This window comes from Callithrix jacchus, chromosome 12, assembly GCF_049354715.1.
Source record: "Callithrix jacchus isolate 240 chromosome 12, calJac240_pri, whole genome shotgun sequence".
In the NCBI taxonomy this organism is placed as follows: Eukaryota; Metazoa; Chordata; class Mammalia; order Primates; family Cebidae; genus Callithrix; species Callithrix jacchus.
In genome coordinates this window covers 3,704,138-3,731,301 of record NC_133513.1, presented here as the reverse complement: position 1 = coordinate 3,731,301, position 27,164 = coordinate 3,704,138, and the positions used below count along the sequence as shown (strand labels likewise).

General features: G+C 60.7%; 1 protein-coding gene across 3 annotated transcripts; it reads left to right on the top strand.

Annotated features, from left to right (window-relative positions):
- Positions 1-511: 511 nt before the first annotated feature.
- Positions 512-26,799, top strand: CLCN7 (chloride voltage-gated channel 7). 3 transcript variants are annotated; one of them, XR_013524504.1, is made up of 25 exons: positions 512-716; positions 9,881-9,952; positions 11,639-11,710; positions 11,852-11,917; positions 12,316-12,448; positions 12,741-12,850; positions 13,347-13,427; positions 14,746-14,808; positions 14,892-14,975; positions 15,946-16,039; positions 16,407-16,471; positions 16,927-17,043; positions 17,680-17,734; positions 18,205-18,265; positions 19,112-19,250; positions 20,221-20,314; positions 21,209-21,378; positions 22,499-22,550; positions 22,735-22,862; positions 22,998-23,083; positions 23,195-23,406; positions 24,023-24,082; positions 24,167-24,343; positions 24,687-24,767; positions 25,002-26,799. XR_013524504.1 is itself a non-coding variant. In XM_035266413.3 (25 exons), the coding sequence occupies exons 1-25, from the start codon at positions 576-578 to the stop codon at positions 25,086-25,088; spliced, it is 2,418 nt and encodes an 805-aa protein (XP_035122304.1). In that variant the 5' UTR covers positions 512-575; the 3' UTR covers positions 25,089-26,799. The 3 variants fall into 3 exon arrangements, 1 of the variants encoding a protein (XP_035122304.1); XR_013524503.1 differs by having other exon boundaries at positions 23,192-23,406; XM_035266413.3 differs by having other exon boundaries at positions 23,277-23,406.
- The last annotated feature ends 365 nt before the right edge of the window (positions 26,800-27,164 follow it).

Below are 27,164 nucleotides of genomic sequence, written 5' to 3'. Positions count from 1 at the left end.
GGACCCGAGGCTGCCCGCAGTAAGTGCCCGCTGCCTGCGCGACCGTGAGGCCTGCCTGGGACCGTCTCATTTCATCCTTCCGGTCTTCAGCGGCCGCCCACGGCGAAGCCGGGTCTGGCCTCCGCCTGCCTCCCTCCTCCCTTCCCCAGGCCCCTCCAGCCCCGGGGCGTCTCCCTCGGCCCCACTCCCGGGCGTGGGGTCCCTGAGGTGGCCATTGGCCTCCCAAGAATTCGGCGCCGCCTTTGCGGTCGCGCGTGCAGAACCGGGTCCTCCCGGCCCCGCCGATTCTCTCGGGGGGGCGGGGTGGGGGGGGCGGTGCCACGACCTGCGGAGAGCGCGGCTCCCAGGAGCCCCCGCGGGCCGGGCCCTCGGCGGCCGCCGTCGTGCGTCACGTAATGGCCGTCGCTCGTCACGTGGTCGCCGTCGTGCGTCACGTAATGGCCGTCGCTCGTCACGTGGTCGCCGTCGTGCGTCACGTGGCTGCCATAGCCTGTCACGTGGCCGCCGGCTCAGGTCACGAGAACAAACACGGGGGCGGCCGGCACTTCCCGGCCGGTGTCGCTCGGCGGCGGGCCATGGCCAACGTCTCTAAGAAGGTGTCGTGGTCCGGCCGGGACCGGGACGACGAGGAGGCGGCGCCGTTGCTGCGGAGGACGGCGCGGCCCGGCGCGGGGACGCCGCTGCTGAACGGGGCCGGGCCTGGGGCCGCGCGCCAGGTGAGTTCGGGCAGGGCGCGAGCGGGGAAACTGAGCCCTCGCGCGCCCCGCAGCCCACACCCTCGTCAGCCTTCTGGCGGCGCCGCGTGTCCCGGTCCTGGAGGCGACCGAGGCGCGGTGGACCTCTGAGGAACGCGCCCCGGGGCTCCTCGGCGGGGCCGGGCTGACAGGGTGGGGGGCCTGGGGTCCGGAGTCTTCAGAGGCAGCGCCGGGCGCGGAGGCCTGGAGGGCTGGGGGAGCGGGCGGAGCCGGCTGGACCCCGCGGAATGAGGGGCGCCGGGGCAGCTGTGAGGCACGTCCATTCCCCTTTGGTGTCCCCTAGAGTGCCGTTAAAGGGGTACATATGGCTTTCTGTTCAGGCGACATTTTTTGGGGGGGGGATGGAGTCTCCCTCTGTCGCCCAGGCTGGAGTGCAGTGGCGCGATGTCTGCCCGCTGCGACCTCCGCCTCCCGGGTTCAGCTGTTCTCCCGCCTCAGCCTCCTGAGCAGCTGGGACTACAGGCTACGCCACCACGCCCGGCTAATTTTTTTGTATTTTTAGTAGAGTAGGGGTTTCACCCTGTTAGACAGGATGGTCTCGAACTCCTGACCTCGTGATCCGCCCGCCTGGGCCTCCCGAAGTGCTGGGATTACAGGGGTGAGCCACCTCGCCCGGCCTCAGACGACTTTTTAAAATTGTCCTACTACAGGAGCAACTAATTTCACTTGATTATCTTTGACCCCCTGGGAGATGGTCACAGTTAAGATCGCAGCCGGTCCTCTTTCAGTGAGGATGACTGGGCGCCTTTATCTGCCGTCTTTCTGTGTGGCGATCAGTCCCGACTTTCAGGTCATTCTGGGCGTGACAAGTATTTGTAGTCAGTCTCCCTCGGCTCCGAATTGAATTTGGAATGTGCAGGCAAACACGAGCTGCAAGTCGGAGGTGGGAATGCGTTCCGCATGTCACCCTGCAGTTTGCGTCTAGACAGCGTTAAGGTCAATTACATGTGTTTCGCTGGCTATGTGTTGCGTTAGTTTTGAGCTAATGAGCCGTTTTGTCAGTGTATTGGTTTTACTCTGCTTTGCAGTCATTCTTCACCTTTTCTCCTGTCTAGAGTTCTTTAAACACTTGTCTTGTGCTTAAAGGTTAGGAAGGGTTCCAAAATCAGGCTGTTTCCATAGAACTTACATTTAGGTTTTCCCAGTTCCTTAGAAGTGCACCAATGAAGGTCAAAGTGTGTTTTTTGCTGATAGGAAGCAGGAGCCCAGCTCCCTTTGAAGTGGGATCTTCTGCTCTTCCTGCTGTAATCTGCATGAAAAGTGACCTGAAGGGATTAATTTGAAGTGGGGCCATGGGTGATTAGGGATGTGTGTGTGTGTGTGTGTGTGCGCGCGTGCCTGTTTCTTTTTCTTTCTTTATTTTTTTGAGATGGAGTCTTGCTTTGTTGCCAGGCTGGAGTGCAATGGTGCGATCTGGGCTCACTGCAATCTCTGCCTCCCAGGTTCAAGCGTTTATCCTGCCTCAGCCTCTGGAATAGCTGGGATTACAGGCACGCACCACCACAGTCCAGCTATTTTTGTATTTTTAGTAGAGACGGGGTTTCACCGTGTTGGCCAGGAAGGTCTTGATCTCTTGTCCTTGTGATCTGCCCACCTCGGCCTCCCAAAGTGCTGGGATTACAGGCATGAGCTACTGTGCCCGGCTTCTGTTTCTGTATTAAAATAAAGCAAGGCCAGGTGCAGTGGCTCATTTCAGTAATCCCAGCACTTTGGGAGGCCGAGCCTGGGGGAGGATCACTGAGCCCAGAAGTTCAAGACCAGCCTGGGCAAAATGGTAAAACCCTGTCTCTAAAGAAAAGAAAGAACAAAATTAGCCAGGTGTGGTGATGTGCACCCGTAGTCCCGGCTGAGTTGAGATGGTGAGTGGAAGAGTAGCTTGAGCTCAGGAGGTCAAAGCTGTGATGAGCCACCATTTTTTTGAGGTAGGGTCTCACTTTTGCCCAGGCTGGAGTGTGAGAACCTACCTCAAAAAATTTTAATTTTTTTTTGATTAAAAAAGTTAATCTGGAGTTCACAGGGTGGTAGGAATAAACCGCCTTTAAGGGATGACAAGTGAAGGGTGTGGAAACCTCAACGGAGGTTGAATTTGAGTTTCTTTTGGGACTAGATGTGCTTGGGCTTTCTTGTTTCTCTTTGCAAATAGAAGAGTTGATTTTTTTGGGAAATAACCTGTTAATCTCTTACCTTAGAAAGTATTGTATTTTAGCAAGCACAAAAAAAAGAAGAAGAAGAAAAGAAAGTATTCCCAGCCAGGCGCGGTGGCTCACGCCTGTAATCCCAGCACTTTGGGAGGCCGAGGTGGTTGGATCGCCCGAGGCCAGGAGTTCAAGAACATCCTGGACAACATGGTGAAACCTTGTCTGTACTAAAAATACAAAAGTTGTAGGCACCTGTATTCCAGCTACTTGGGAGACTGAACCTGCAAGACAGAGGTTGCAGTGAGCAGAGATTCGTGCCACTGCACTCCAGCCTGGGAGACAGAGCAAGACTCCATCTTAAAAAAAAAACAACTATTCCCTTAAAAGTCATTGCAAGCTTATTTGTTTGTGTTAAACAGTAGATCCCCTGCTCATAAGCAATTAAAAGAATAATTTAGCCTGGTGCCGTGGCTCACACCTGTAGTCCCAGCACTTTGGGAGGCTGAGGCGGGCGGATCACCTGAGGTCAGGAGTTTGAGACCAGCCTGACCAATGTGGTGAAACCCTGTCTCTACTAAAAATACAAAATTTAGCCAGGTGTGTTGGCGCATGCCTGTCATCCCAGCTACTTGGGAGGCTGAGGCGGGAGAATCGCTTGAACCCAGGAGGCAGAGGTTGCGGTGAGCCGAGACGGTGCCTTGCGCTCCAGCCTGGGCGAGAGAGCAAGACTCTGTCTCAAAAATAATAAGAAGAAGAAGAATTGATTGTGTACTTGCTCGGTGGCTGCCTGAGACACAGGCGCCTAAAGCTACTTCCTTCCTGCTGGAGACAGGCCCAGTGCCCTGTGCTGATGTTCTGCAGGGCCCGGGGGCAGGAGCCGTCACACAGCTTGGCCTTGAAGAGTGCAAGCTTCTCAGGCAGGTGGACGGATGGGAAAGGACAGAGGGAGTGTGTGTTTGGGACGCACCACGGAGCGTGGAGGTCGGCCCTGCTGCACACATGATGAGGCTTTGAGTTTGGCTCACATCTGGGGGAGCCCGTGGGAAGTTGGAAGCTGGGGTCTCCATGTCTGGAGGATCCTCAGCCTCCCCTTGGAGACAGACTGGAGGCTGAGACCCCACCTCTTAGGTCCGGCGTCCTCGGAGGCCTCTGTGCTCTGAGCCCTGGACTCGCCGAGGGTGTCTGCAAGATCTGTAACTCCTTGTGCCCAGTTTTCCCATCTGAAAAAGTGAACAGGGACAGCGTAGATCATGGCACCTGTCAGAAGCCACGCTCTGAAGAAACGTGAGTCCTGCCCGTAGGGTTAAACCAGCATCACGAGGGATTTGGCCTCCAGTGTGGCTGTCCTGCGTGACTTCCTTGGCAGCTGCTGGATTTCTTGGTGCTGTTTTTCTGGGGGAGGGTCTGCTCCAACTGGTGGGCACAGTTTACAGGCTCGGGCACCCCGATGTGGCCGCAGACAGGGTTCTGGAAGCTCCTCTTGGGTTCAAGGCCCCCAGGGCTGTTTAGAGCTAAAATACCCACCCAGGCCGTCACCTGCTCACGGGGGTGTTTGGTGAACTGAGCATGAGAACTTGCCCTCGCTGCCTCCAGGCTCTTCGTTGTGGGATTTTCAGGTTGGCTGGAGGTGGCGTTGCCACGTCAGGATGAGCACAGCTGGCCACACGCTATGAGGTGGCTGCCCTGGGCGGGTCAGGCTGTGGAGCGGCTCGTTGGAAGCTGGGGGCCAGCTGAAAGTGCAGGCCCTTCAGAGCCGCCTGGGGGTCACTGTTCCTGTTCTCAGGCCTGTCTTGCTTGTGTGGGGTAGTGGTGGACTGACCGAGCCAGTCGTGGCTCATCTGGTGTTGGGACAGGGTGAGGGTGAGGTCAGCCAGCCCTGGCTGTGTGTGGGCAGCAGGAAGCGGAGCTCCTTGAGAAGGGAGAGGGGAGAGCGGCTCGAGCCAGGAGCACTTGGGTCTTGTGGGGCGGTGAGAATTTGCAGGTCACCCCTGCGAACTCATGTTGGGACACTCCACTAAGACCGCAGCAGGCCAGGGGTCTGGATGGGAACCTGGACACAGCCTGAGAGAGGCCTGTGGGTGCAGTGAGGCCACGGGTGGGGGTCTGGGGTCGTCCCCAGTGGCCCCTCAAGCCCTGCCCTACTTGAGGAAGCGCCTCTTGGTTCTTTCTGGCCTCCAGGAAGTCCCCTGCCTGCCGGGAGGGTTCCCCTCCTGTCCCCTGTCCCTCCCTGCCTTCCAGCATCACTGTTATGTGCCTGTCTTGCTTTAGGTCTCTGACTCAATGCCATGTGGCTCCACGTGGACAGCAGAAGCCTCTCCTTGGTCTCGGAGGCCTTTGTGCGTCTCCTCATTTTCCCACCCCCTCGGGGCAAACGTGGCATCCTCTGTGCCTGGCGTGGAGCCTGGCCCTGGCAGAGGCCTGCCGAATGTTAGAACGCAGTGCGGGCCGGGCACGGCAGCAAATGGCCTTTAATATGTTTTAAGTTTTTAAAAAATTGTGGTAAAAGAAACCACATACCGTAAATTTACCATTTTAAGCCCGGCGTGGTGGTGCCCATCTGTCCTGCCAGCTACTTGGGAGGCCGAGGTGGAAGGATTGCTTGAGCCCAGGAGTTTGAGGTCAGCCTGGGCAACATAGCAAGACCCTGTCTCTGAATTTTTTTTAATTAGTATGTAATAATTCATGAGTGCGCAGCCGGTAGGATGGAGCATGCCCGTAGCGTTGTGCAATCATCCCTTGCAGAACTGAAACCTCGCCCCTTCAGCGCTCCCCTTCCCTCCTGCTGCCCAGCCCCCATGCTGCCACCCGCCTCTGCAGACCTGACGGCTCCGGGGACCTCGTGCCAGTGGAACCCCGCAGGAGCTGTGTCTCTGTGTCTCTGTGACAGGCTTCTCTCACGGGGCATCATGTCCTCGGGGCCATGGTGCTGCAGCACGGGTCAGTGCGTCTTTCCTCTTTGCGGCTGGATTATTCCATTGCCTGGAGAGGCCACGTGGCCTTTGTCCACTCATCCATCGGTGGAGGCCAGCTGCTTCCGCGTTCTGGTTACTGTGAACGGTGTACACACGCGACCTTCAGTTGCTGCTTTGGTTTTTGTTTTGTTTTTGGTTTTTTTTTTTTGAGACGGAGTTTCGCTCTTGTTACCCAGGCTGGAGTGCAATGGCGCGATCTCGGCTCACCGCAACCTCCGCCTCCTGGGTTCAGGCAATTCTCCTGCCTCAGCCTCCCGGGTAGCTGGGATTACAGGCACGCGCCACCATGCCCAGCTAATGTTTGTTTGTGTTTTTTTTGAGACGGAGTTTCACTCTTGTTACCCAGGCTGGAGTGCAATGGCGCGATCTCGGCTCATCGCAACCTCCACTTCCTGAGTTCAAACAATTCTCCTGCCTCAGTCTCCTGAGTAGCTGGGATTACAGGCACGCACCACCATGCCCAGCTGATTTTTTTTTGTGTTTTTAGTAGAAATGGGGTTTCACCATGTTGATCAGGATGGTCTCGATCTCTTGACCTCGTGATCCACCCGCCTCGGCCTCCCAAAGTGCTGGGATTACAGGCTTGAGCCACCACGCCCGGCCCTAATTTTTGTATTTTTAATAGAGACAGGGTTTTGTCACGTTGACCGGGCTGGTCTCAAGCTCCTGACCTCAAGTGACCTGCCCTCCTGGGCCTCCCAGAATGCTGAGATTACAGATGTGAGCCACCGCACCCAGCCCTTTTTTGACTTTTAAGTCACTCTGGATCCATAGGAAGCTGCGAGGTTGCACGGGTGGCTGTGTACCCTTCACCAAGTTTCCCCCGGGTTTACCTTTTTGTGACAGCATGGCACCAAAACCCAGAGATTGTCATTGATACAACGCGTGTAGGTCCCCGTCAGCACCTGGAAGGAGACAAAGGCCGTTCCCAGCCCCCTCTTTCTAGTCCCACCCATCCCCAACCCTGATGACCTTGCCGCCTCCAGCCCTCGTCCCCTCACTCGGGATTATAGCAGCATGTGTCCCCTGGGCGTGCCTGTTTCCATCAGTGTCCAGCTCTTGGGACCACGCAGATTGCCGTGTGCGTCAGGAGCGTGAGAAACAGCAGCTGATGTTTAATTTATAATAACTCGTTTAAAAAAGAAAGTAACAGCACGGAACGCGTCACTCAACATGAGGTAAACGTGATGTTTTTCCATCATGAAAGGTGCCTTCTCAAGTCCTGGGTTAAGGAAAGAGATGCTGAGAAGGGAAGGCGGTGGGGAATGGCCCGCTGCCCACCTGCTCCACCGTCAGCCTTTGCCTTGTCCTACTCCTGCGGGATGGCGCTGATGTGGTATAGACGGCGCCCCACCTCAAGGCCTCTGGAGCCTGGTGCCCAGGACATGTGGCTGTGGCTGTTTCATGTTTTTTAAAAAATGTTTTAAATTTAGAGAAGGGGTCTTGCCATGTCCCCCAGGCTAGAGAGCCGTGGTGCACTCATAGCTCAGTGTAGCCTTGACTTCCCAGGCTCAGGCAATCCTCTTCCTCAGCTTCCTGAGTAGTTTGGACCACAGGTACATGCCTTTTTTTGTAGAGATGGCATTTCTCTATGTTGCCCGGGTTGGCTTGGAACTCCGGGGTCAAGCGATCCCCTTGCCGCAGCCTCCCAAAGTGCTGGGATGACACAGGCTTAGCCACCGCTCCAAGCCAGAATGAGCCATTATTTCCAACAAGCAGCAGCCTCAGAAGCACAGCGGACCACACAGTGGCGTTAGGAGAGACGTCCCGCCTCCTGACTGATGCAGAGAGTGGCCCTGTGGGCAGGGTGTGTCCCACCGGGTCCCCGTTTGGACGTGGGGTCCCTCACAGTGAAATGGTTCCTTTGGGTTCCAAGGTCTCTGGGGCACCTGTCCACCTGGGAGCTGGGGGTCGGAGGCCCAGCTCCGGCCCGGGGCTGTTTTCTGGTTGTGAGACCTGGAGTCCGTGGGCTTAGATGTGAGCGGGAGTGGGTGGGAGGGGCCAGCCAGGCCACCCCTTCCATCACCCCTGGACTGCGGTGCCTGCCTCCTCCCACCCTGTCAGCCTGTGTGGTAGGAGAGTCACGCTGTGAGTTTCGCTTTGACTGAGGGCTCAGGGAGAGCCACTGGTGTGTGACAAGGTTGGGGGCAGTGGAGGGGCGGTGCCCTGTGACTCAGGGCTCTGTCCAGGAGGACCCACACAGTCCAGCCCCTCCTGCGTGCTCCCCTGGGCATGGAGGTGGCATGGCGGGCACTGGCGGATCTGTCTGGCCGGCTTCTGATCCTGGCTTCTGAGGGGGGTGGCCTGGGGGTGCTCCTTGCCTGGGGAGAGGAGGAGGGTCTGACTGGTGTCTGCCAAGGGCCAGTGGCCTGTGCCCATGTCCCCCCGCCAGGGCCACTCACTGGGTCATCATCACGGGGGTGGGGGGTGGTGCACACCAAGGACAACGGGAGGATAGCAGGGGAAGGGGTTCCTGAAGGGCAGTGGACTGGAAGGTCAGGTTCTTTTTTTTTTTTTTTTTGAGATGGAGTCTCCTCTGTCGCTCAGGCTGGAGTGAAGTGGTGCAACCTCCACCTCCTGGGTTCATACGATTCTGCCTCAGCCTCCCAAGTAGCCCGGCTAATTTTTGTATTTTTAGTAGAGATTGGGGTTTCACCATGTTGGTTAGGCTGGTCTCAAACTCCTGGTGTCAAGTGATCCGCCCGCCTGGGCCTCCCAAAGTGCTGCGATTACAGGCATGAGCCATTGCGCCCAGCTGGAAAGGTCAGGTTCTGAAGGCTTGTTGGGATGGCGGTGTGGGGAGCCGGTGTCCCTCAGGGGTGGGCCTCGACAGGAGGCAGGAACCCTATCCCTGACCCGCAGCGACCTCAGATCCCAGCCCCTCCTTCTCTGCATCCCTGTCCTTACCGGTCTGTGGTGATGGTGATCCCTGTGGGTAAGCACAGGTTGAAGGAGAATCAGGCCCCAGTGCAGGCTCCCTGTCCCCACCTCAGCCCAGTGGGCTCCTGGAGTTGTCACCTGCAATTCTGTCCCCAAGAAGCACTTGCAGGCCCTCCTGAAACCTCATGAGGGAGGCTGAGCCAGGGACGGTAGAGGGAGAGATACGGGAGATGAGAAGGGGGACAGTGCTGGGGGCCAGGAGGGCGTTTGCTGAGGGAAGCGAGCGGCAGCCTTGGGGTGGTCTTGCCATGACCAGTGCCTTCCACAGGCCTCCTCCGCTGCTGATGCTTTCCTCGTGGGCACATGGGCTTTCTGATCAGATAGCAGGCGCCCTGGGCACATGGCCCCTCAGCCTGGGACGCAGCCCTTCTTCCCTTCACACCCCTAGATGTTGGTAAAGATTCAGGACATAGTGGAAATTGGAGCCATCTATCTCCAAAGGACCTCTTTGGGGAAAGAAGGCTGAGGTCTTGGCTCTTCCCAGCCTGGCCTCAGTGCCTTGGCGCCAGCGAGGAGCCAGAGACTGGGGTAGGAGCTCTGTAAGTCACACATGCACCACACCACCTGGGGCCCAATGCCCTGCCCCTGCCCTAAGCTGGGACGGCCACAAAGCCTTGGGTGGCTGAGACCCTGCCCGGCTCTGCCTGACAGCCGGCCATCCTGTGGGGAGGGCAGCGTGAGCACTGCAGAGTTGTTTGTGTCCCAGGACCCAGAAAGGCTGAAGTGGAGGGGACTTTGTGGAGGTGCCAGGTGGCTGAGCAGGGCCTTAGGAGCAGGGGTGGGTGGGCTGGCCTGGGCCACAGTGGTGCTCTCCAGCCGTTCTTTCCAGGTGGGTGGCTGGTGCCTTGCCTGCAGTCTAGCGCAGGGAGCTGGCGCCCTGGGCTCAGGCTGGATGTTCCATTGACAGCCCCAGGGGCGCCTGGAGGGACGGCGTCCTGCTTCTGGCACCCAGGGAGGCCCATCCTGGCCCATTCCTGAGCTCCCGGGCACGGCCGGGGTGTGGCAGTGAGGATGAGAATGCACAGTGCAGGCCGTGTGATGCCTGACGCCCTCGTGATTTCTCTTCTGCTTTCAGTCACCACGTCCTGCACTTTTCCGAATCGGACAGATGAGTAACGTGGAGCTGGATGATGAGCTTCTGGACCCGGTGAGCGGGGGGTGCTGCCTGTCCTCCCGTGGAGCTGCATCCTAGTGCAGGGTGGCAGCGATGGCCAGGGGCAGAACGGCAGGGACACAGTGGGGCCGCAGAGCCAGGGGCTCAGGAAGGGCTTCCGGGAGGGGGTGGGGGACGTGGTCCCTGAGGCCGAGTGCGCAGAGGCAGCTGGACTAGCAGACGGGCGGAGTGGCTCAGGTTGAAGCGCAGGGCACCAGGGCTCTGGTTAGGGCTGAGAACAGTGCCTTTCTCCGCTGACTTGTTTTGATGCCGTTGTGGAAGGTCGATGGGCTGTCCATGTTTGGGATTTCCTTGTGGACTCTCAGCTCTGTGCTGTTCCTCTGAATGTCATCCTTGTGCCAGTACCATGCCCCCCCCCTTTTTTTTGCCTTTTTTGTTTGTTTATTTTTTATTTTTATTTTTTGAGACGGAGTTTCGCTCTTGTCACCCAGGCTGGAGTGCAATGGCATGATCTCCACTCACCGCAACCTCCACCTCCTGGGTTCAGGCAATTCTCCTGCCTCAGCCTCCTGAGTAGCTGGGATTACAGGCACGCGCCACCATGCCCAGCTAATTTTTGTATTTTTAGTAGAGACGGGGTTTCACCTTGTTGACCAGGATGGTCTCAATCTCTTGACCTTGTGATCCACCCATCTCAGCCTCCTAAAGTGCTGGGATTATAGGCGTGAGCCACCGCGTCTGGCCTTTTTTTTTTTTTTTAGAGTTGGGGTCTCACTGTGTTGCCCAGGCTGGGTGGATCACTTGAGGTCAGGTGTTTGAGAGCAGCATGGCCAATATGGTGAAACCCTGTCTCTACTAAAAATACAAAAATTAGCCAGGCGTGGTGGAACACACCTGTAATCCCAGCTTTTCGGGAGGCTGAGGCAGGAGAATGGCTTGAACCCATGGAGGTTGCAGTGAGCCGAGACTGAGCAATTGCACTCCAGCCTGGACAACAGAGTGACTCTGTCTTCAAAAAATAAAAGATGAGGGTGTTGCTCTGTTGCCCAGGCTGGTCTTGAATTCCCAGCTTCAGCTTATCCTCTTGCCCCCACCTCCCACAGTGCTAGGATTGCAGGTGTAAGCCACCCCACCTGGCCTCATGGACTGATTTTGGGTATAAACTGCCCTGTGTTCCCAGGCTGAATCCACTTTGGCCCTGGCATTGCTGGAAGCGTTGTGCTTGTGTCTTGCCAGAGATCTTTGCATCCGTGGTTGTTGGGGTGTCGGTCTGTGGTTCTGGTTTTTTTTTTTTTGAGATGGATTTTGTCACCCACACTGTAGTGCAGTGGGGCGACCTTGGCTCACTGTGTCTCCCGGGTTCACATGCTTCTCAGCCTCCGAGTAGCTGGGATGACAGATGCCCGCCCCCAAGCTCAGCTAATTTTTGTATTTTTTATTATTATTATCATCATTTTTTTATTTTAAAAGATTTTAAAAAATGGTCTCGATCTCTTGACCTCGATCTCTTGATCCACCCACCTCAGCCTCCCAAAATGCTGGGATTCCAGGCGTAAGCCACCGCACCAACCTGTAGTTCCCTTGCCATGCTCTTGTCCTTGGTGTCGGGGTGATACCCGCCCCGTGGGTGAGCTGAGGGGCGCCCCTCTCCTCTGTGCCTTGTTCCTTGCAGGTGGCCTTTTCACCTGTGGCCTTTTTTTTTGCCTTTTTCTGCCACAGGATATGGACCCTCCGCATCCCTTCCCCAAGGAGATCCCACACAATGAGAAGCTCCTTTCCCTCAAGTATGAGGTGGGTGCCCCTGTCCCCCTGTCCCCCACCCCCCGCCCTCAGACTTGGCCTCTGCCCCTCCAAGCCCACTCCCGGTCTCCTGTGCCCACCCCGGAGCGTCGGGTGGGTGCTGAGCGCTGGCCCTGCTGTCCCGGCCTGCAGAGCCTGGACTATGACAACAGTGAGAACCAGCTGTTCCTGGAGGAGGAGCGCCGGATCAACCACACGGTGAGCTGGACGCCACTCCCCACAGGGCCACGGTGCAGGACCTGGGGAGAGGTGACGCTCCCTCCCTGTCCTCCTCACACCCTGCGGTTCCTCTGGCTTCTGGAGATGGTGGGACAGTCACGGGCCCCGTTACTGAGAAGGCTGCTCTTACGACCGCCAGGTGCGGTGTCCAGTGTAGCAAGCACTGGTTGTGAATCTGTGGGGAGTCACCACCTACCCGAGTCACCCTCAGGCCCCGGGTGCCCCCTGGTTGCTCAGATGTTAGCCAGAAACTGCGCTTGGTGGGACTCAGTGCACTGGGGCCTTCAGAATCCCGGAGCCTGCAGGCGGCCGGGGCCATCCTGCTGCTGCCAGAGCGACCTGAGTTAGGGTCGCTTGCCCTGCCTGTGCGCCCACAGGCCTTCCGGACGGTGGAGATCAAGCGCTGGGTCATCTGCGCCCTCATTGGGATCCTCACGGGCCTTGTGGCCTGCTTCATCGACATCGTGGTGGAGAACCTGGCCGGCCTCAAGTACAGGGTCATCAAGGGCAGTATCCTTCCCAGCGTGGCGGGTGCAGCTGGGGGTGGCTGGGGGTGCGGCCTGGGCTTGGTCCCGGGCAGAAGTCCTGAGCCTGCTGTGTTCCAAGGCTGATGGAGGTGACCTGGCTGCGCTAGCCACGTCCCTGTCATGTTTGGGCCCTGAGATGTTTCTGGGATGTTTAGTGAGCATCATGGCTCCGCTGAGCAGCGTGGCATCTGCCAGGCTGGGCCATGGGGCAGGGCCGGGGTTTAGGGTGGGTGGTCCTAACAGGGAAGCTGCAGACCCTCCTTGATGAGCCCCAGATATCGACAAGTTCACAGAGAAGGGCGGGCTGTCCTTCTCCCTGTTGCTGTGGGCCACACTGAACGCCGCCTTCGTGCTTGTGGGCTCCGTGATCGTGGCCTTCATAGAGGTACGTGGCGGTGCCCCCGGGCTGTTGGACCCCATGTGGGATTGGGGGTGTGGGTGAACGGGTGGGAACCCCTGGAGCTCACCTGCCCCCACTGTCCCATTGGCTGGCAACTTTATAGAATCACGTGGACCTCAGGAGGAGCAGACACACCAGGGCCTCTTCGTGCTCAGAGCCCTGGGGCACTGCTCCTGACCCAGCACCACAGGCCCAGGCACCCCCACTCTGCTCCCTCCCTTCTGCAGCCTCCCCACCCTGCTCCCTCCCTTCTGCAGCCTCTCCACCCTGCTCCCTCCCTTCTGCAGCCTCCTCACCCTGCCCTACCGTCCATCTACCTCCACCTCCACCCCCACCGTGTCCTTGATCTGTGTCTGGGCCGGGAAGAGTGAGAGCAGCTGAGCCCCTGCGACGCTGACCTGGGTGCTGAGCAGCCTGGACCTGGGGCTGTGGGGTATGTGTCAGCCCGGCCGTGACCCATCACCTGTGCTTCCCGTTTCAGCCAGTGGCAGCCGGCAGCGGAATCCCGCAGATCAAGTGCTTCCTCAACGGGGTGAAGATTCCCCACGTGGTGCGGCTCAAGGTGCGGGCGCAGCGGGCCTGGCTGGCCGTGGGGTGCAGGCTCTTCACCGGGTCGGGAACAGCTCTGTTGTCTGCCCGCCTTCCAGAGCTGGCTCGGCCACCTTGTGTGCTGGTACACCGAGTGCAGACGGGCTCTTTTTTTAAGTGGTAAAAACTGGTATTTGCACATGCTAAGTCATGTAAAAAGTGAATAGGTCACAGAGAAATGGCGCATGTTGCATGTACCGCCACAGCTGTGCCGTGCGTCTGTGATGCGGCCTGCGCGGCGGTGACTGGTGCACGGTGGCAGCTGTCGCGGTGGTGGGCGTCAGCGGTATTTCCCGTTTACTGTTGGCCTGTGCTCACGTACTCCTGCTGTTATGCAGAGCATCTGATTCTGGGGGCGCTGGGAGCCTTGGCCCGGTTCTGCTGTGGTTGCTTCTGTATGTACCGCCCACATTCTGTGGCCTGAGGCTTGCTGGAGTCCCGGCACATCTGAGGAGGACTGGACAGTGTGGCAGCTGCCCCCAAGAGTGTTTCTGGGGCCTGGTCCCTGTGGCCAAGGTCTGGGGGCGGTGTGCCCCTTCTGGCCAAAGCTCCTGGGTGACCTTGGGGTACCCTTGCCCTGCAGTGGGAGGTTGGGTTTCCTGAAGCAGCTGGGAATGGTGGCCGGCCTGTCACCCATGCCAGGCTGGCTGGAGCCTTCTGGGGTATTGCTGCCTGTTTTGTGGCTGAGGGTTGGGGTTGCCTTCCTCGGCATCTTTAACATGAGCCAGGCCCGCAGCTCAGAGCGCCCTTCTGTTTGGGGTCTGCGGCCTCTTGGCTTCTGGCCTGGGGCATGGAGGCTGACGGCAAGCACCTTACACAGCCCTCAGGTGGAGAGGGTGAGGTCCCGGACGAGGAGCGGCTGGGGGCATTGTGGAGCTGCAAGTGGCCACTCCTCCTGTACCAGGGTTCTGTGAGGGGCCGCACTGAGCCTGGCTGGGCTGGTGGGAACTCCTCCCCTGTGCTGGCCGCACTGGCCAAGGCAGGACACGCCGGTATGATGGGGTGGGCGGCCCAGCATTGCCTCAGGAAGGAGGAAAAGGGAAGTGCCCCTTCCCTGCTGAATGCCGAGGCCCACAGAGGCAGGACCCTCCAGCCTGTGCAGGGACGCTTGGCTGCTGGGTAGCGTCCACTGTGGCCGGGGGGAGACCCAGCCATGGGGGTGCCGGCCCATTCCGGAGGCCCCGTGTCCCGGCTGCCCTGCCTGATCAGAGCTGTGTGTGCAGTTTTACAGCTCAGGTCCAAGGACAGCTCCTGCCCTTTCATCAGAGGCCACTTGTTTTCCTGTGTTTCAGACACTGGTGATCAAGGTGTCCGGTGTGATCCTGTCCGTGGTCGGGGGCCTGGCCGTGGGAAAGGTAACAGTGACGTGGTCACCCAGCTCGGGCCGAGAGGGTCGCCGTGCCCGCCTGTCTGAGTGCCGCTGCTCCTGGTCTTCCAGGAAGGGCCGATGATCCACTCGGGCTCAGTGATTGCCGCCGGGATCTCCCAAGGAAGGTCAACGTCGCTGAAGCGAGATTTCAAGGTGAGTCCCATCCCGTGCCAGCGTGGGTGCTGTGGGCGCGAGCACAGGGAGACGGGCTGCCCTCTGCAACCCTGCCTGCGAGCCCCAGCCCTCTGAGGACAGCCCGGTGGTGGCTCCCAGAGCCGCTGGTCACAGTCCCTGGCCGCGAGCCCTCTCCACTGCTCCATGCGGCTTCTCGGAGCAGCACAGAACTGGGGACTGAGGGTGACCACCTGGTGCTCGTTTCTCAGGATACACTTTGGAACAGTTTTTTTCCCAAAAAGTCCCCAGCACGTTGATGGCGATAGAGTTGCGTTTGTGTGTGAATTTATTTTTCTTTCTTTTTTTTTGAAGTAGAGTCTGTCTCCCAGGCTGGAGTGTGGTGGTGCGATCTCGGCTCACCACAGCTTCCACCTCCTGGGTTCAAGCGATTCTCCTGTCTCAGCCTCCCATGCAGCTGGGACTACAGCAGGCACCACCACACCTGGCTGATTTTTTTGTATTTTTAGTAGAGACGAGGTTTCTTCATGTTGGCCAGGCTGGTCTCGAACTCCTGACCTCAGATGATCCGCCCGTCTCAGCCTCCCAACGTGCTGGGATTACGGGTGTGAGCCACTGCGCCCAGCCATGTGTGAATTTCGAGGCAGGCAATATTCTCGTGGTACAGACATCAACAGCAAGGCTGGGTTTCCATCCATGCGGTTTTCAGTAGAGGGTGGAGGTTTTCGGAATCTTGCGTGTCCTGGAAAGTTGAGTTCCTAGCTGGGTCTTTCTGCGTTTCTCTGGGCTGCTGGTGGCGGTGCTGAGCCTGCTGTCTCTTCCGTGGTCTGCAGCACCGTGCTTTTCTGGAATTAGAGCTGGTGACTCAGTGGTCCCGAAAGCCCCTTCCCCTGCAGAGCCCCCCTGTCTGGGCCGCCCTCGGCCACTCTCTCTTTATGAGACCTGTGCCTTCAAGGAACCTGCCCCAACCCTGTGTCTGTCCCTGCTGCAGATCTTCGAGTACTTCCGCAGAGACACAGAGAAGCGGGACTTCGTTTCCGCAGGGGCTGCAGCCGGAGTGTCAGCAGCATTTGGAGCCCCCGTGGGTGAGGAGGGCCGTGCCTGGTCCAAAGCTTTGCCCTTGGGAGCCTCGTGCTGGCTGGGTCTGGGAAGCTATGCTCATGCTGCGTGTTGGAGGAATAGTCTCCTGTCTGTAGGCCCAGTGCCTGCTGAGGGTGGGCAGAGAGAGGCTTGGAGTCACAGCCGGGGGATTTGGAAGCGGCAGGCAGTAGCCGTCAGTGTACACGGGCCTGGCCCTCCGACCTCCCTCGGGGTCCCTCTCTGCGTGGCTGGGGCCCACCCCAGTAGCTTCCTTCCGACGTGGTGTGGGCTCCCTGCAGCCTGTGGGCAGGAGCTGGTGGTCGGCATGGTGCCCTGTGTCCAGCTGGCACCTGAGTCAGCCCTGACTTCCAGGTGGGGTCCTGTTCAGCCTGGAGGAGGGCGCATCATTCTGGAACCAATTCCTGACATGGAGGATCGTAAGTGCCTGCTGATGGCTGCTGCCCCATCAGGGTGGGTGCTGTGCCCTCAGTCCCCATCCTGGGGCCACCATCGAGCTGCGGCTGGAGCTGGACCCCCTGTGGGTCTGTCAGGCCTCAGCCCTGCCTAAAGCGGGGGTCACGTCTTTGCTGCCCAGTTCACCCTTGGTCTCGGGCAGCACTGCCAGCTCCAGATGGGGGATCAAACAGCCGGGTACCCAGACCCTGCCCCACCGTCCCCTCTTGCCCTCCACTGGCGAGTCCAGAGAGTGCTGGGCACCTCCTTCCTGGCACAATGTGCCTGCCCCTGGCTCCAGCCCCTTCCCTTCTTCCTGGGGCGGAGTCTGCAGACTCCTTCCTGGCCCCCAGCTGACAGCGGGGCGGTGGTCCCTGCTGGTCCTTGGCCCTGGGCTGGGTGAGGCTCTGAGGCCCTGGTTTTCTGCTCTCCACCACAGTTCTTTGCTTCCATGATCTCCACGTTCACCCTGAACTTTGTTCTGAGCATTTACCACGGGAACATGTGGGACCTGTCCAGCCCGGGCCTCATCAACTTCGGAAGGTTTGACTCGGAGGTAAGCTGCCCGGCTCACCCCCTTGAGTCCTGGGCCAGGACCCTGTTTGCTTAAGGCCAGACTGAGAATTCGGTCCTTTGGAAACTCTGGCTGGTCGCTGTGGAGCTGAGCGCTTGTGTGAGCTCCAGGGCCTGAGGGGCTGCAGGACGGCACCCCAAGCTGCCTCTTGGGTCCGGGTGCCCTGTGCACACGTCACACAGCTGTGGCATGCTTGGGACCTCCCGCAGCCTGGGGGTACGTGCAGCAGCCGCTGTGGGGGCCGGTGGGCTCGGGCCTTGTTTTCAGGGCAGCCTGGGGCCTGGGCTGCGGCCTCTCCGTGCTGTCGACAGGGCAGGTTCTGGACGCACTGCAGGACGGCTCTGTGTGTGGGAAACCCAGGGCTCACGGACTGTGTTCCCAGTGCTTGGGCGCTCCCCGCCCCGGGTGCCCAGGGTGGCAGGAAGTGGCAGAGGCATGTAGGGCCAGGCCTGCTACAAACACCCAGCGTGTTTCTGTCCCGTGGACTTCTGTGGCCTGCATGGAAGTGCGGGAAGGCTCCGTGTGGGGACAGCTCTCATGATGGTGGTCCTGACTTTCAGCAGAGAGGAGCTGTGGGCCCTTTCCCTCCCCTCTTCCACCTTCTCCCTCTCTCCACAGAAAATGGCCTACACCATCCACGAGATTCCTGTCTTCATCGCCATGGGCGTGGTAGGTAAGGGCTCCCCCAGCGCTGCAGGCCGGCCTGTGGGCCGAGCTCAGCCGTGACACGGCCAGAGAGGCAAGGACAAGAGGCCACGACAGCCTCGAGCCTGCCCCCACCCCAGGGCCACCAGGGGCCTGCTCCCTCCAGATGCGTCCACGGGCAGCGCACACTCGAAGAGCTTTGCTTCCCGGTTTCCTGTTTTCTTCTCTGTGGGCAAAGCCACAGGGCTCAGGGCGGGCGGGTTTTCTTCCAGGAGGCAGGATTGGTCCTAACAGCGTTTACTGCACCTTTTCCCTGGAAAGAAGGCAGAGCCTTTGAGAAACAAACGATGCAGAGGAAGCATCTTACCAGGAACCCCACCCCACCCTCTGCCAACCCCTTCCCTCTGTAAACCCTGGAGCTTCTCCTACCCTCTGGGAGCCGGTGGAGGCCTGCGCCTTCCCTCCCACGTAGCTGACTGGGCTTTCCCCTGGCTGCAGGCGGTGTGCTCGGAGCTGTGTTCAATGCCTTGAACTACTGGCTGACCATGTTTCGGATCAGGTGAGGGAGAAACCGCCTTGCATATCGCGCTGGCAGGCGTGGCCACACAGGCCCTTTGAAAGCAGATGTAGTAGGCAGGGCGTGGTGGCTCACACCTGTAGTCCCAGCACTTTGGGAGGCCGAGGCGACCGGATCATGACGTCAGGAGGTCAAGACCATCCCAGTGGTGGTGGGCAAGTGTAATCCAAGCTACTTGGGAGACTGAGGCAGGAGAATCATTTGAATATGGGAAGCAAAGGTTAGAGTGAGCTGAGACCATGCCACTGCACTCCAGCCTGGGTGACAGAGTGAGACTCCCTCTCAAAAAAAAAAAAAAAGACGTGGTGTGGGGTTTATGCCCTTTGGCCACGTCTGGAAGAAAGGCTGTGTGCTCAGTGCCCACCCTGTTGGCTTCACTGCTTGAGCTGCTCAGAGATGTGTCCTGGACCCTGGAGGGCATAGGCAAGCCTGAGGCTGGGAGAGCCAGGGCTCCTGGAGGACGGCCCCTGGGGAGGGAGCGAGGCTGCTCTGGGTGCAGGATTGGGCCTGGTGAGGTATCCCCGGCCTTTGCCCAGCTCTGCCCTGGTAGCAGCTGGAGCCGTCCTGGGACTCCGGGAGCTCCTAGCTTATTCCTCCTTGGTCTGTGCCAGTTTCAGTACTGCTAGGCGCAGCGGGAGCACTGGCAGGGCCGCCTCCCACTCGTCAGGAGGAGTTGCTGTGGGAGTCCTTGCCCCAGGGACATTGGGCGGCCTGACTGCTGCTGAAACACAGGCCCAGTGTCCTCAATCTGGGATGCAGGCTGCCTGGCAAATGCCAAGGGGCCGTGCCGCCGTCTCGCCCGTGGTGCAGCCTGACTCTTGGTTCCAGGTACATCCACCGGCCCTGCCTGCAGGTGATCGAGGCCATGCTGGTGGCTGCAGTCACGGCCACAGTCGCTTTTGTGCTGATTTACTCGTCTCGGGATTGCCAGCCCCTGCAGGGGAGCTCCATGTCCTACCCCCTGCAGGTAGGAGGCCCGGGCCGGGCGGGGTCCAGCAGGCAGGGCAGTAGCCGCAGGACTGCCTTCAGAAGCCTTGCTGAGGCCTCGGGAGGGGGCTGCCCGCTGCATGGAGTTCTAGACGCACACTGGCTGGCATGTCTCAGGGAGGGCTAGCGCCGTCTGCCCAGATGTCAGAGCAGGCCAGGTGTCTGCCAAGGTGTCGGGAACAGGCGGTGGTGTGGGGCCAAAGGCTCTCCCAGTCCTCTTCCCAGAATGGCAGCCCGACGGGAAGAGCCTCAGAAGCCCGGGGCCCCGCAGATGTGGACCCAGGAGAAATGCAAATCTCCATCCATACCCCAGCCTGTGCCTGGTGCTCATGGCTTACCGTAGCCCATGTGTCCTTCCACACGGTGACACGGTTGCCCTGGAAGACACGGTGCTCAGAGGAGCCACACAGGAGGCCACCTAGTGTAGCCCTGTTAACGTGAAACACCCAGAACAGGGGAAGTCACAGGCCCAGCAGACCAGTGAGGGCCGGGGCAGGCCAGATGTGGTGGGTGCTGACAGGACAGGCGTGAACAGTCAGAAGTGTGGGAGGCCCAGGCTGTGGGGTTGACCAGCCTTGCTGTACTCTGCTGCCATCCGTGGACAGCACCCCCAGTGCTGCCGGAGCCCAGAGACAGCCTCCTCTAGGAGCTGATGGGAGCGTCTGGGCCCACCTTCCCCTGGCTCCAGGGATGGACGGTTTCCCAGGCCAGGGGCCTACTGACCCACCCCAGGGCTGGACGTGGCTCTGCAGCCCCTGCTGGGTCTGGGTCTGGGCCTGGGCCGCTTGTCCTCCTTCCCCTCTGTGGCTATGGCCCTGACCCAGTGGCAGGGTCATACGGTCTCTCAGCGATGCTGGCCAGGCAGCATACACGGTGCACATGGCGACACCAAGTCTGTCTGAGCCCTCCGGCCTGTCTCCCTCCCAACGTGCTCTCTCCTGACCTCACAGCTCTTCTGTGCGGACGGCGAGTACAACTCCATGGCTGCGGCCTTCTTCAACACCCCGGAGAAGAGTGTAGTGAGCCTCTTCCACGATCCGCCAGGTGTGTGCTGGCAGTGCCACCGGGCAGGTGCTTGGATGAGGGCATGGGTCATGCCTTCTGGCTGAGTGTCCCTGTGGGCTGAGGTTGCAGCCCTGGGCGGGGGGATCATCCCCAGCGTGGATTATAGCACGGGCTTGCTGCTGTAATCCCAGCAGTTTGGGAGACCGAGGCAGAAGGATCGCTTGAGCCCAGGTCAAGACCAGCCTGGGCAGCACAGCAAGACCCTGTCTTTACCAAAAAAGCAAGATTATCTGGGACAGAGGTGTGCCCACAGTCCTGGGTACTCAGGAGGCTGGGGTGGGAGGATCACTTGAGCCCAGGAGGTTGAGGCCACAGTGAGTTGTGATTACACCACTGCACACCAGCCTGGGTGACAGAGTGAGACCCTCTCTCAAAAAAAGAGAAGAAAACCCAGCCTGGTTTGAGAGAGCGCGAACCCTCAAACCGTGCAAGGTCTGGCCTGGCCCGACCACAGCTTTTCGTGGAAGCCGGACCAGGGCTTCGGAGTGCCTGCTTTATACCTCTGCGATTGCGTCCTCCAGTGGCCCCGCTTGACCCACACCCAGTACAATGCCGCCTGCCCCAGGAAGGGACCTCCAGGCTGTGGAGGGCGCCCTCTTCCCAGAGCCAGGCTGCACGCTGCACCGTGGTGCCCGCCTGTGGAGTCTGGACCTGGCTCCTGCTGCTGCCGCCGGCATCAGAGCCCTGTGGGAGCCTCCAGCCTTCCTGCTTCCCCGGGAGGCTGAGAACGGGGAGGCTTCTGGGAACCGCGGGGCCTGGGGTTCAGATTGCTAGGCTCCTGGAAGGTGACTGTGAGGCCTGAGGCTGGGCAGCGGGGCCCCTGCCTGGGGCGCGAGTCCCGTGAAGGCCCCATCAGCCCCTCTTCTTCCCTAGGCTCCTACAACCCCCTGACCCTCGGCCTGTTCACGCTGGTCTACTTCTTCCTGGCCTGCTGGACCTACGGGCTCACAGTGTCTGCCGGGGTCTTTATCCCATCCCTGCTCATCGGGGCCGCCTGGGGCCGGCTGTTTGGCATCTCCCTGTCCTACCTCACAGGGGCAGCGGTGAGTGGGGCTGGAGAGGCTGCGGGGCCTGCCGTGAGATGTGCAGGTCTTGCGGCCTCCCAGGGCGCTGCGCCTCGCGTGGTTCACTGGCTGTGGCAGTTGCCCCGCTGTGGGGAAGCACGCTCACTGTGGCGGTGGCACAGCTCCCGCGTAGTCTGACCCCGGCCGAACCTGGGGGCGGAGGCTCCTCTCCTCATTCGTGAGAATGTGATGAAAAGCAGGGGTGACTCTGGGCTGCTGCAGAGGTGCTGCTGGACTCCACGGGGCAGACACCCCACCAGGGCTGCTCTCCGGGAGGCCGGGGCCAGAGCAGCATTCGCTGCCTACCAGCCCTCGGCCCACAGGCCTGCCTCCTCCGCCTGCCTCCGCTGGGGCTGGGTTCCTTCGTGTCCTCCATTTCTCATTTCAGTCATTTAAATGACACTGGAAGCCCCCCTCCCGCTCCCCATGCCCGTGTGCTCTGCTTGTCTTCCTCTACACAAGGGCTTGATTTGGTTTGATTTTTAACATACAAACATGATTCACATGCCATGAGGTTTACCCTTTTAAAGTGGACAATTTCTCAGCGTTTCTCACATCCATGAGGTAGTTTGATTGTCACTAACACTTCTAGAACTTTCTGTCATCCCAGAGCGGAAACCCTGGGCCCACATGCACTCATGCCTCAATTTCCCCGGCCCCTAGCCCCGGCAGCCACTGGGGTCCTCCAGACTCTGGCTCTGCCTGCCCCCGACATTGCCTCTAGGGGGAGTCACCGTGAGTGGCCTTCCGTGCATGGGTTCTGTGACCAAGCCTCATGTTCCCGGGGCCCTCTGTGTCCTGTGTGCTGGAGTTCCGCTCCTCAGGCTGGGTGGTGCTCCCCAGTCGGCGTGGGCATGCTGTGTGGGTGGCTATGCCCTTTGCACCCTGCATTCCTGTCGCTCAGGCACTGAATGCTGGGTACAGGCAGAGGGCGCGGTGTCCCCAGCAGGCCGTGCTGTGCTCAGTTGTTCTGTGCGTGTGTCTGCCGCCATGGGGTTCGCTCCTGGGCGTCAGGTTCCGGGGCAGGCCTCCTCTGTATCTTGGTGGGTTTGGGAAGGGGCCTGCCACCACCTTGACACCTCCATGTCACCTCCCGCAGATCTGGGCGGACCCCGGGAAATATGCCCTGATGGGAGCTGCTGCCCAGCTGGGTAGGTCCTGGCTCTTGCCTGGTGGGCGCGGGGGCTGGCTCCACAGGGTCAGGAGGGGGCTGTGGCCATCCTTGCAGGGCTCGGGTCTGGGGCAGGCGGACCGTGGGCTGTACAGAAAAGGCGGTGGCCATGTGCCCCTGAGCTGGGAGGGTGGACGTGCCGGGGCTCATGAGTGCTCCCGCAGGTGGGATCGTGCGGATGACGCTGAGCCTTACGGTCATCATGATGGAGGCCACCAGCAACGTGACCTACGGCTTCCCCATCATGCTGGTGCTCATGACCGCCAAGATTGTGGGCGACGTCTTCATCGAGGTGCACAGGGCTCAAAGCCTCACCCTGAGAGTGTTGGGGTGGTCGTGGGGGAGGGCCCTCTGAGCGCCCAGCCTCCAAACAGCCTGTCCCGAGGGGTGGGCGTGGCCTCCAGCCCCGTGTCCCGTCCGCCTGCAGGGCCTGTACGACATGCACATTCAGCTGCAGAGCGTGCCCTTCCTGCACTGGGAGGCCCCGGTCACCTCGCACTCGCTCACTGCCAGGTATGGCACGTGGCAGCTGTGGGCAGGGAGGGTGTCCAGTGGCTCTTGTTGCACAGGGGTGGGATGTGCGGCTCGCGGGCTCCAGGCGGCTCCGCGTTTCCCACCCAGCAGCTTCACACCGCAGCAGCCTCTGGGGGTGACCGTGGGAGTTGGTGGCGCATGACGGGCCTGTGTGGCCGGGCTACTCCGGCAGGGAGGTGATGAGCACACCGGTGACCTGCCTGAGGCGGCGTGAGAAGGTCGGTGTCATTGTGGATGTGCTGAGCGACCCGGCGTCCAATCACAACGGCTTCCCTGTGGTGGAGCATGCAGACGACAGCCAGGTACCGGGCGCCCCCCAGGCTGGATCTCGCTCGCGACACCTCCGTCCAGCCCAGCGGTGGGAAGCACATGGGGAGGTTGGCAGGATGGGGAGGCAGCGCATTCGGGTGCACTGTCGGTTCCAGGAGCGCTGGGGGCTCACTGTGGGGCCATGTAGGGCCGTGTGGGTGCCGAGGCTGGGTGGGGTTGTGGCCTGTCAGGGCCTTGAGGTCAGCACCCGGGCTGGGCGTGGCCAGGCCTTCGTCAGGAGGTCCTGACACAACACGCAGCTCGGCCACTGCCGTGTGCCCCTTGGACATGGCCACTAGGGGTTTGGGGATGGTTTTTATTGGGCACAATGGAGCTGCGTCTACCCTGCAGCAGAGCCCCCCTCCCTGGGCCCTGGCTTTCTGCTATGTGCAGTCAGACCTCCTGCCCTGTCACCCATCCTTGGGAACCTGTGGCATTGTGCACATGGAATGCCACGGTGAGGCTGGTGTGAGCAGGTGGCCATTGACACAGCACACACACCCAGATGGGGCACTGGGCTAGAGCAGGGTCGGAGCTGGGGCCCAGCACAGCATCCCAGCACGGCCCCGCCTCGGGCACCATGGCTCTGACAGCAGGCGTCTCTTGCAGCCAGCCCGGCTCCAGGGCCTGATCCTGCGCTCCCAGCTCATCGTCCTCCTCAAGCACAAGGTACATGCCAGGCTCTGGAACGCCGGGAGGCAGGAGCCCCTGGGATGCTGCGCAGCTGCCTGACGGGGAACCTGCCGCCCGCAGGTGTTTGTGGAGCGCTCCAACATGGGCCTGGTGCAGCGGCGCCTGAGGCTGAAGGACTTCCGGGACGCCTACCCGCGCTTCCCGCCCATCCAGTCCATCCACGTGTCCCAGGACGAGCGGGAGTGCACCATGGACCTCTCCGAGTTCATGAACCCCTCCCCCTACACAGTGCCCCAGGCACGTGCAGAGTGGAGGCATGGGCTCGGGGCCAAACAGTGGGCTATGTGATCCAGAGCCTCCTGGAGGAGTGGCCAGGGGCACAGGGGAGGGCGAGAGGGGGCCAGGACTCAATGACTCTGTCTCCCGGGAAGGGGGCCTGGCAGGACTTCCAGGATCGCTGGGCAGCAGCAGGGATTGAGGGTTTGGGTTGCAGAGCCAAAGTCGGGGCCGAACAGGCTGACCAGACGGGTGTGGGGGCCCAGGACGTGCCTAGACACTGTGGAGTGGGTGCTGGGAGCCAGGGGAGGTCCTGCCTGCCTCTGGCGTGTGGGCAGGTGCTGACTGCTGCGTCCCGCTGCAGGAGGCGTCGCTCCCGCGTGTGTTCAAGCTGTTCCGGGCCCTGGGCCTGCGGCACCTGGTGGTGGTGGACAACCGCAATCAGGTGAGCGGGGGCGGGGACGCGCTGGGCTGCGCAGGGCCCTCTGTCTGCTGCACATGTTTATCTCATCTCCGTGCCGGGGACGCTGAGGCGCGGACTCAGCACCACGGCCCATGCCCCGTGCTCAGCTTGGGCTGTGCTGAAGCCCGCAGGGCTCCCCGGCTGTGCTGCCCAGGGGCCTCCATAGGCAGGCGGGGGCTGACCCATGGGTCTCTGTGGCCTGGCCTTGTCCTGCAGGTTGTTGGACTGGTGACCAGGAAGGACCTTGCCAGGTACCGCCTGGGGAAGGGAGGCTTGGAGGAGCTCTCGCTGGCCCAGACGTGAGACCCAGCCCCGCCCATGGTGGGCACCAGAGCTGGCACCGTGGGCCCCCTCCACACCTCCTCTCAGAGTCACTGCTTTCTCGGCCCAAACCACGCTCCCCAGCAGCGGCAATGGCGTGCACCCTGCAGCTGGGCCGGGGACGGCAGGCCTGGGACGGACTCTGGAGGGACTGACCCTGTTGTGGTCTCCACCCTTGGCGCCTCTCTGCGCAGGCCCAGCTGCCACCCTCATCACCTAGGTTCCTTCGCCTCGAGGGATCAGCTGTGTATGTGTAGCCCCCTTCCAGGCTCTCAGGCTCGGGAGCCAGCAGCAGGGCAAGAGACAGAGCCCTCAACCCCGCTGCTGTCCTGAGGGCCGTCCTGCTGCAGAAGGGCTCCTCCTGCCTCCACACCAGCGGACTTACAGATGTGAGCCGGCCTGTGGTTCCTGAGCTTGAGCCGTGGACATGTCACGCCAGGGTTTAGAGGGTGGGACAGCCCTGAGAGCAGCCTCACGGCATCGCCGCCACAGGGAGATCCCGACGTGCACTCCCCAGCCTGCATCTGACTTGAGGACACAGACCCGGAGAACTGGGGTGACAGGCCCCGTGCTGCGGTGTCAAGAGGCCCTGAGCCCCATGCCCAGCCCTGCCTGGGTCCCCCTACCCCTGGAACTAGGAGTCTGAGCCCACCCCCAGCCCTGCCTCGGTCCCCTGGCCCCTGGAACTTGGAGTCTGAGCCTACGCCCACCCCTGCCTTAGTCCCCGAGCCTCAGAGCTTGGAGGCGCTGCCCTGTGGAACTGGCTGGGAAGGCAGGCCTGCTAGCATGTGGGGACCCGGCCGTGGCTCCTCCGTTTCCCTGGAGTGGGCAGGCGTTGTACACCTCCGTGCCCCACCCCTGCCAGCCACCAAGTGCAAATGCAGGAGTCAGTCTCCTGCTGGCCTGGGAGGACGTCTGGCCTAGCCCAGGTGGCTAGGAGGGTTCGTGGGCACTGGGGCTGAGAAGACCCCCACCTGCCCACCTGAGGGTTCCTCGAAGGCTCCCTGCCTGCCTGGCTGGGCTGGGTCTCTGGTCACCACAGGGCCCTTTCTCACAGGGCGTTGGAGGCAACCTCAGTGTCCCTGTTAGAGCAACACTGGTCCCTCCGTGGGGGGCGCTGGATGCGGCCTCCTGTCCTGTATTTCCTTCCCAGGGAGTGGGGCCTCCCCATGAGCTGACGCCGCGCCCTCTGCTTAGCCCTTACAGGGCCCCAAAGTGTCTGAGTGTGTCGGGTCTGAATGTGTGAAATAAATCAATCCAGCATCGTCCCTGCCACCCGCCTGGACCACTTCTGACAGCCTGGGACTTTTGGGGCCCTGGGGTTGAGGTGCTGGGTGGAAGAAGAGGCATGAAAGACAGCCGCTGCAGCCACCCTGGCCGACAGGACAGGAAGTGCCTGCCCTCACCCGGGGCACCAGCCACGCCCTCTTCCTCATCCCCACCCCTCAGCCTGCCTCCTGGGGGCCGCTGGCTGGTAGGTCTGCGGATGAGGCCGAGGTGCTCCCACTGGAGGTGGGGCAGGGGCGGTGCCGCAGGGTCCTGAGCTGCACTGAAGCAAGGGGGAAAGCTCAGGGCCTCTGCGGTGGCACCGGGAACTCTGGGCAGGGTTCCTTCACGGTGGTTCTGTGCTGAGTACCTGGAAGTGATAATATTTTGAATATATTAGGTTAAATAAAACCAACTGTTAGGATTCTCATGGCCTCTTTGTTTTTTAATGGGGCTGCTGAGCCAGGCTGAGGTTACGTGGAGCCTGGCTGCCCCTCCCTCCCTATGGGTGCTGCCCAGGCCTCGGGCTCTGCTCAGCTGGCTGGGTCTGTGCTGTCCTGAGGCTCTCAGGTCCCTCCCTCCTGCCCCTCCCCCAGCAGCTGAAGGAAGCCCCATTTGCCAGAGGACAGGTGTCTGTACCCCCTCAGGAATGGGCCCTTGATCTGTCCGGAAGCAGGCAGTTGGGGGGCCTGCGGGAGTTGGGGAGCTGAGGGCTCCAGGGCCACTGGCAGTTGGGCTGTGAAGCCACAAGGTTCTGGGGAGGGAAGGAAGGTTCCAGAACAGCCCCACTGG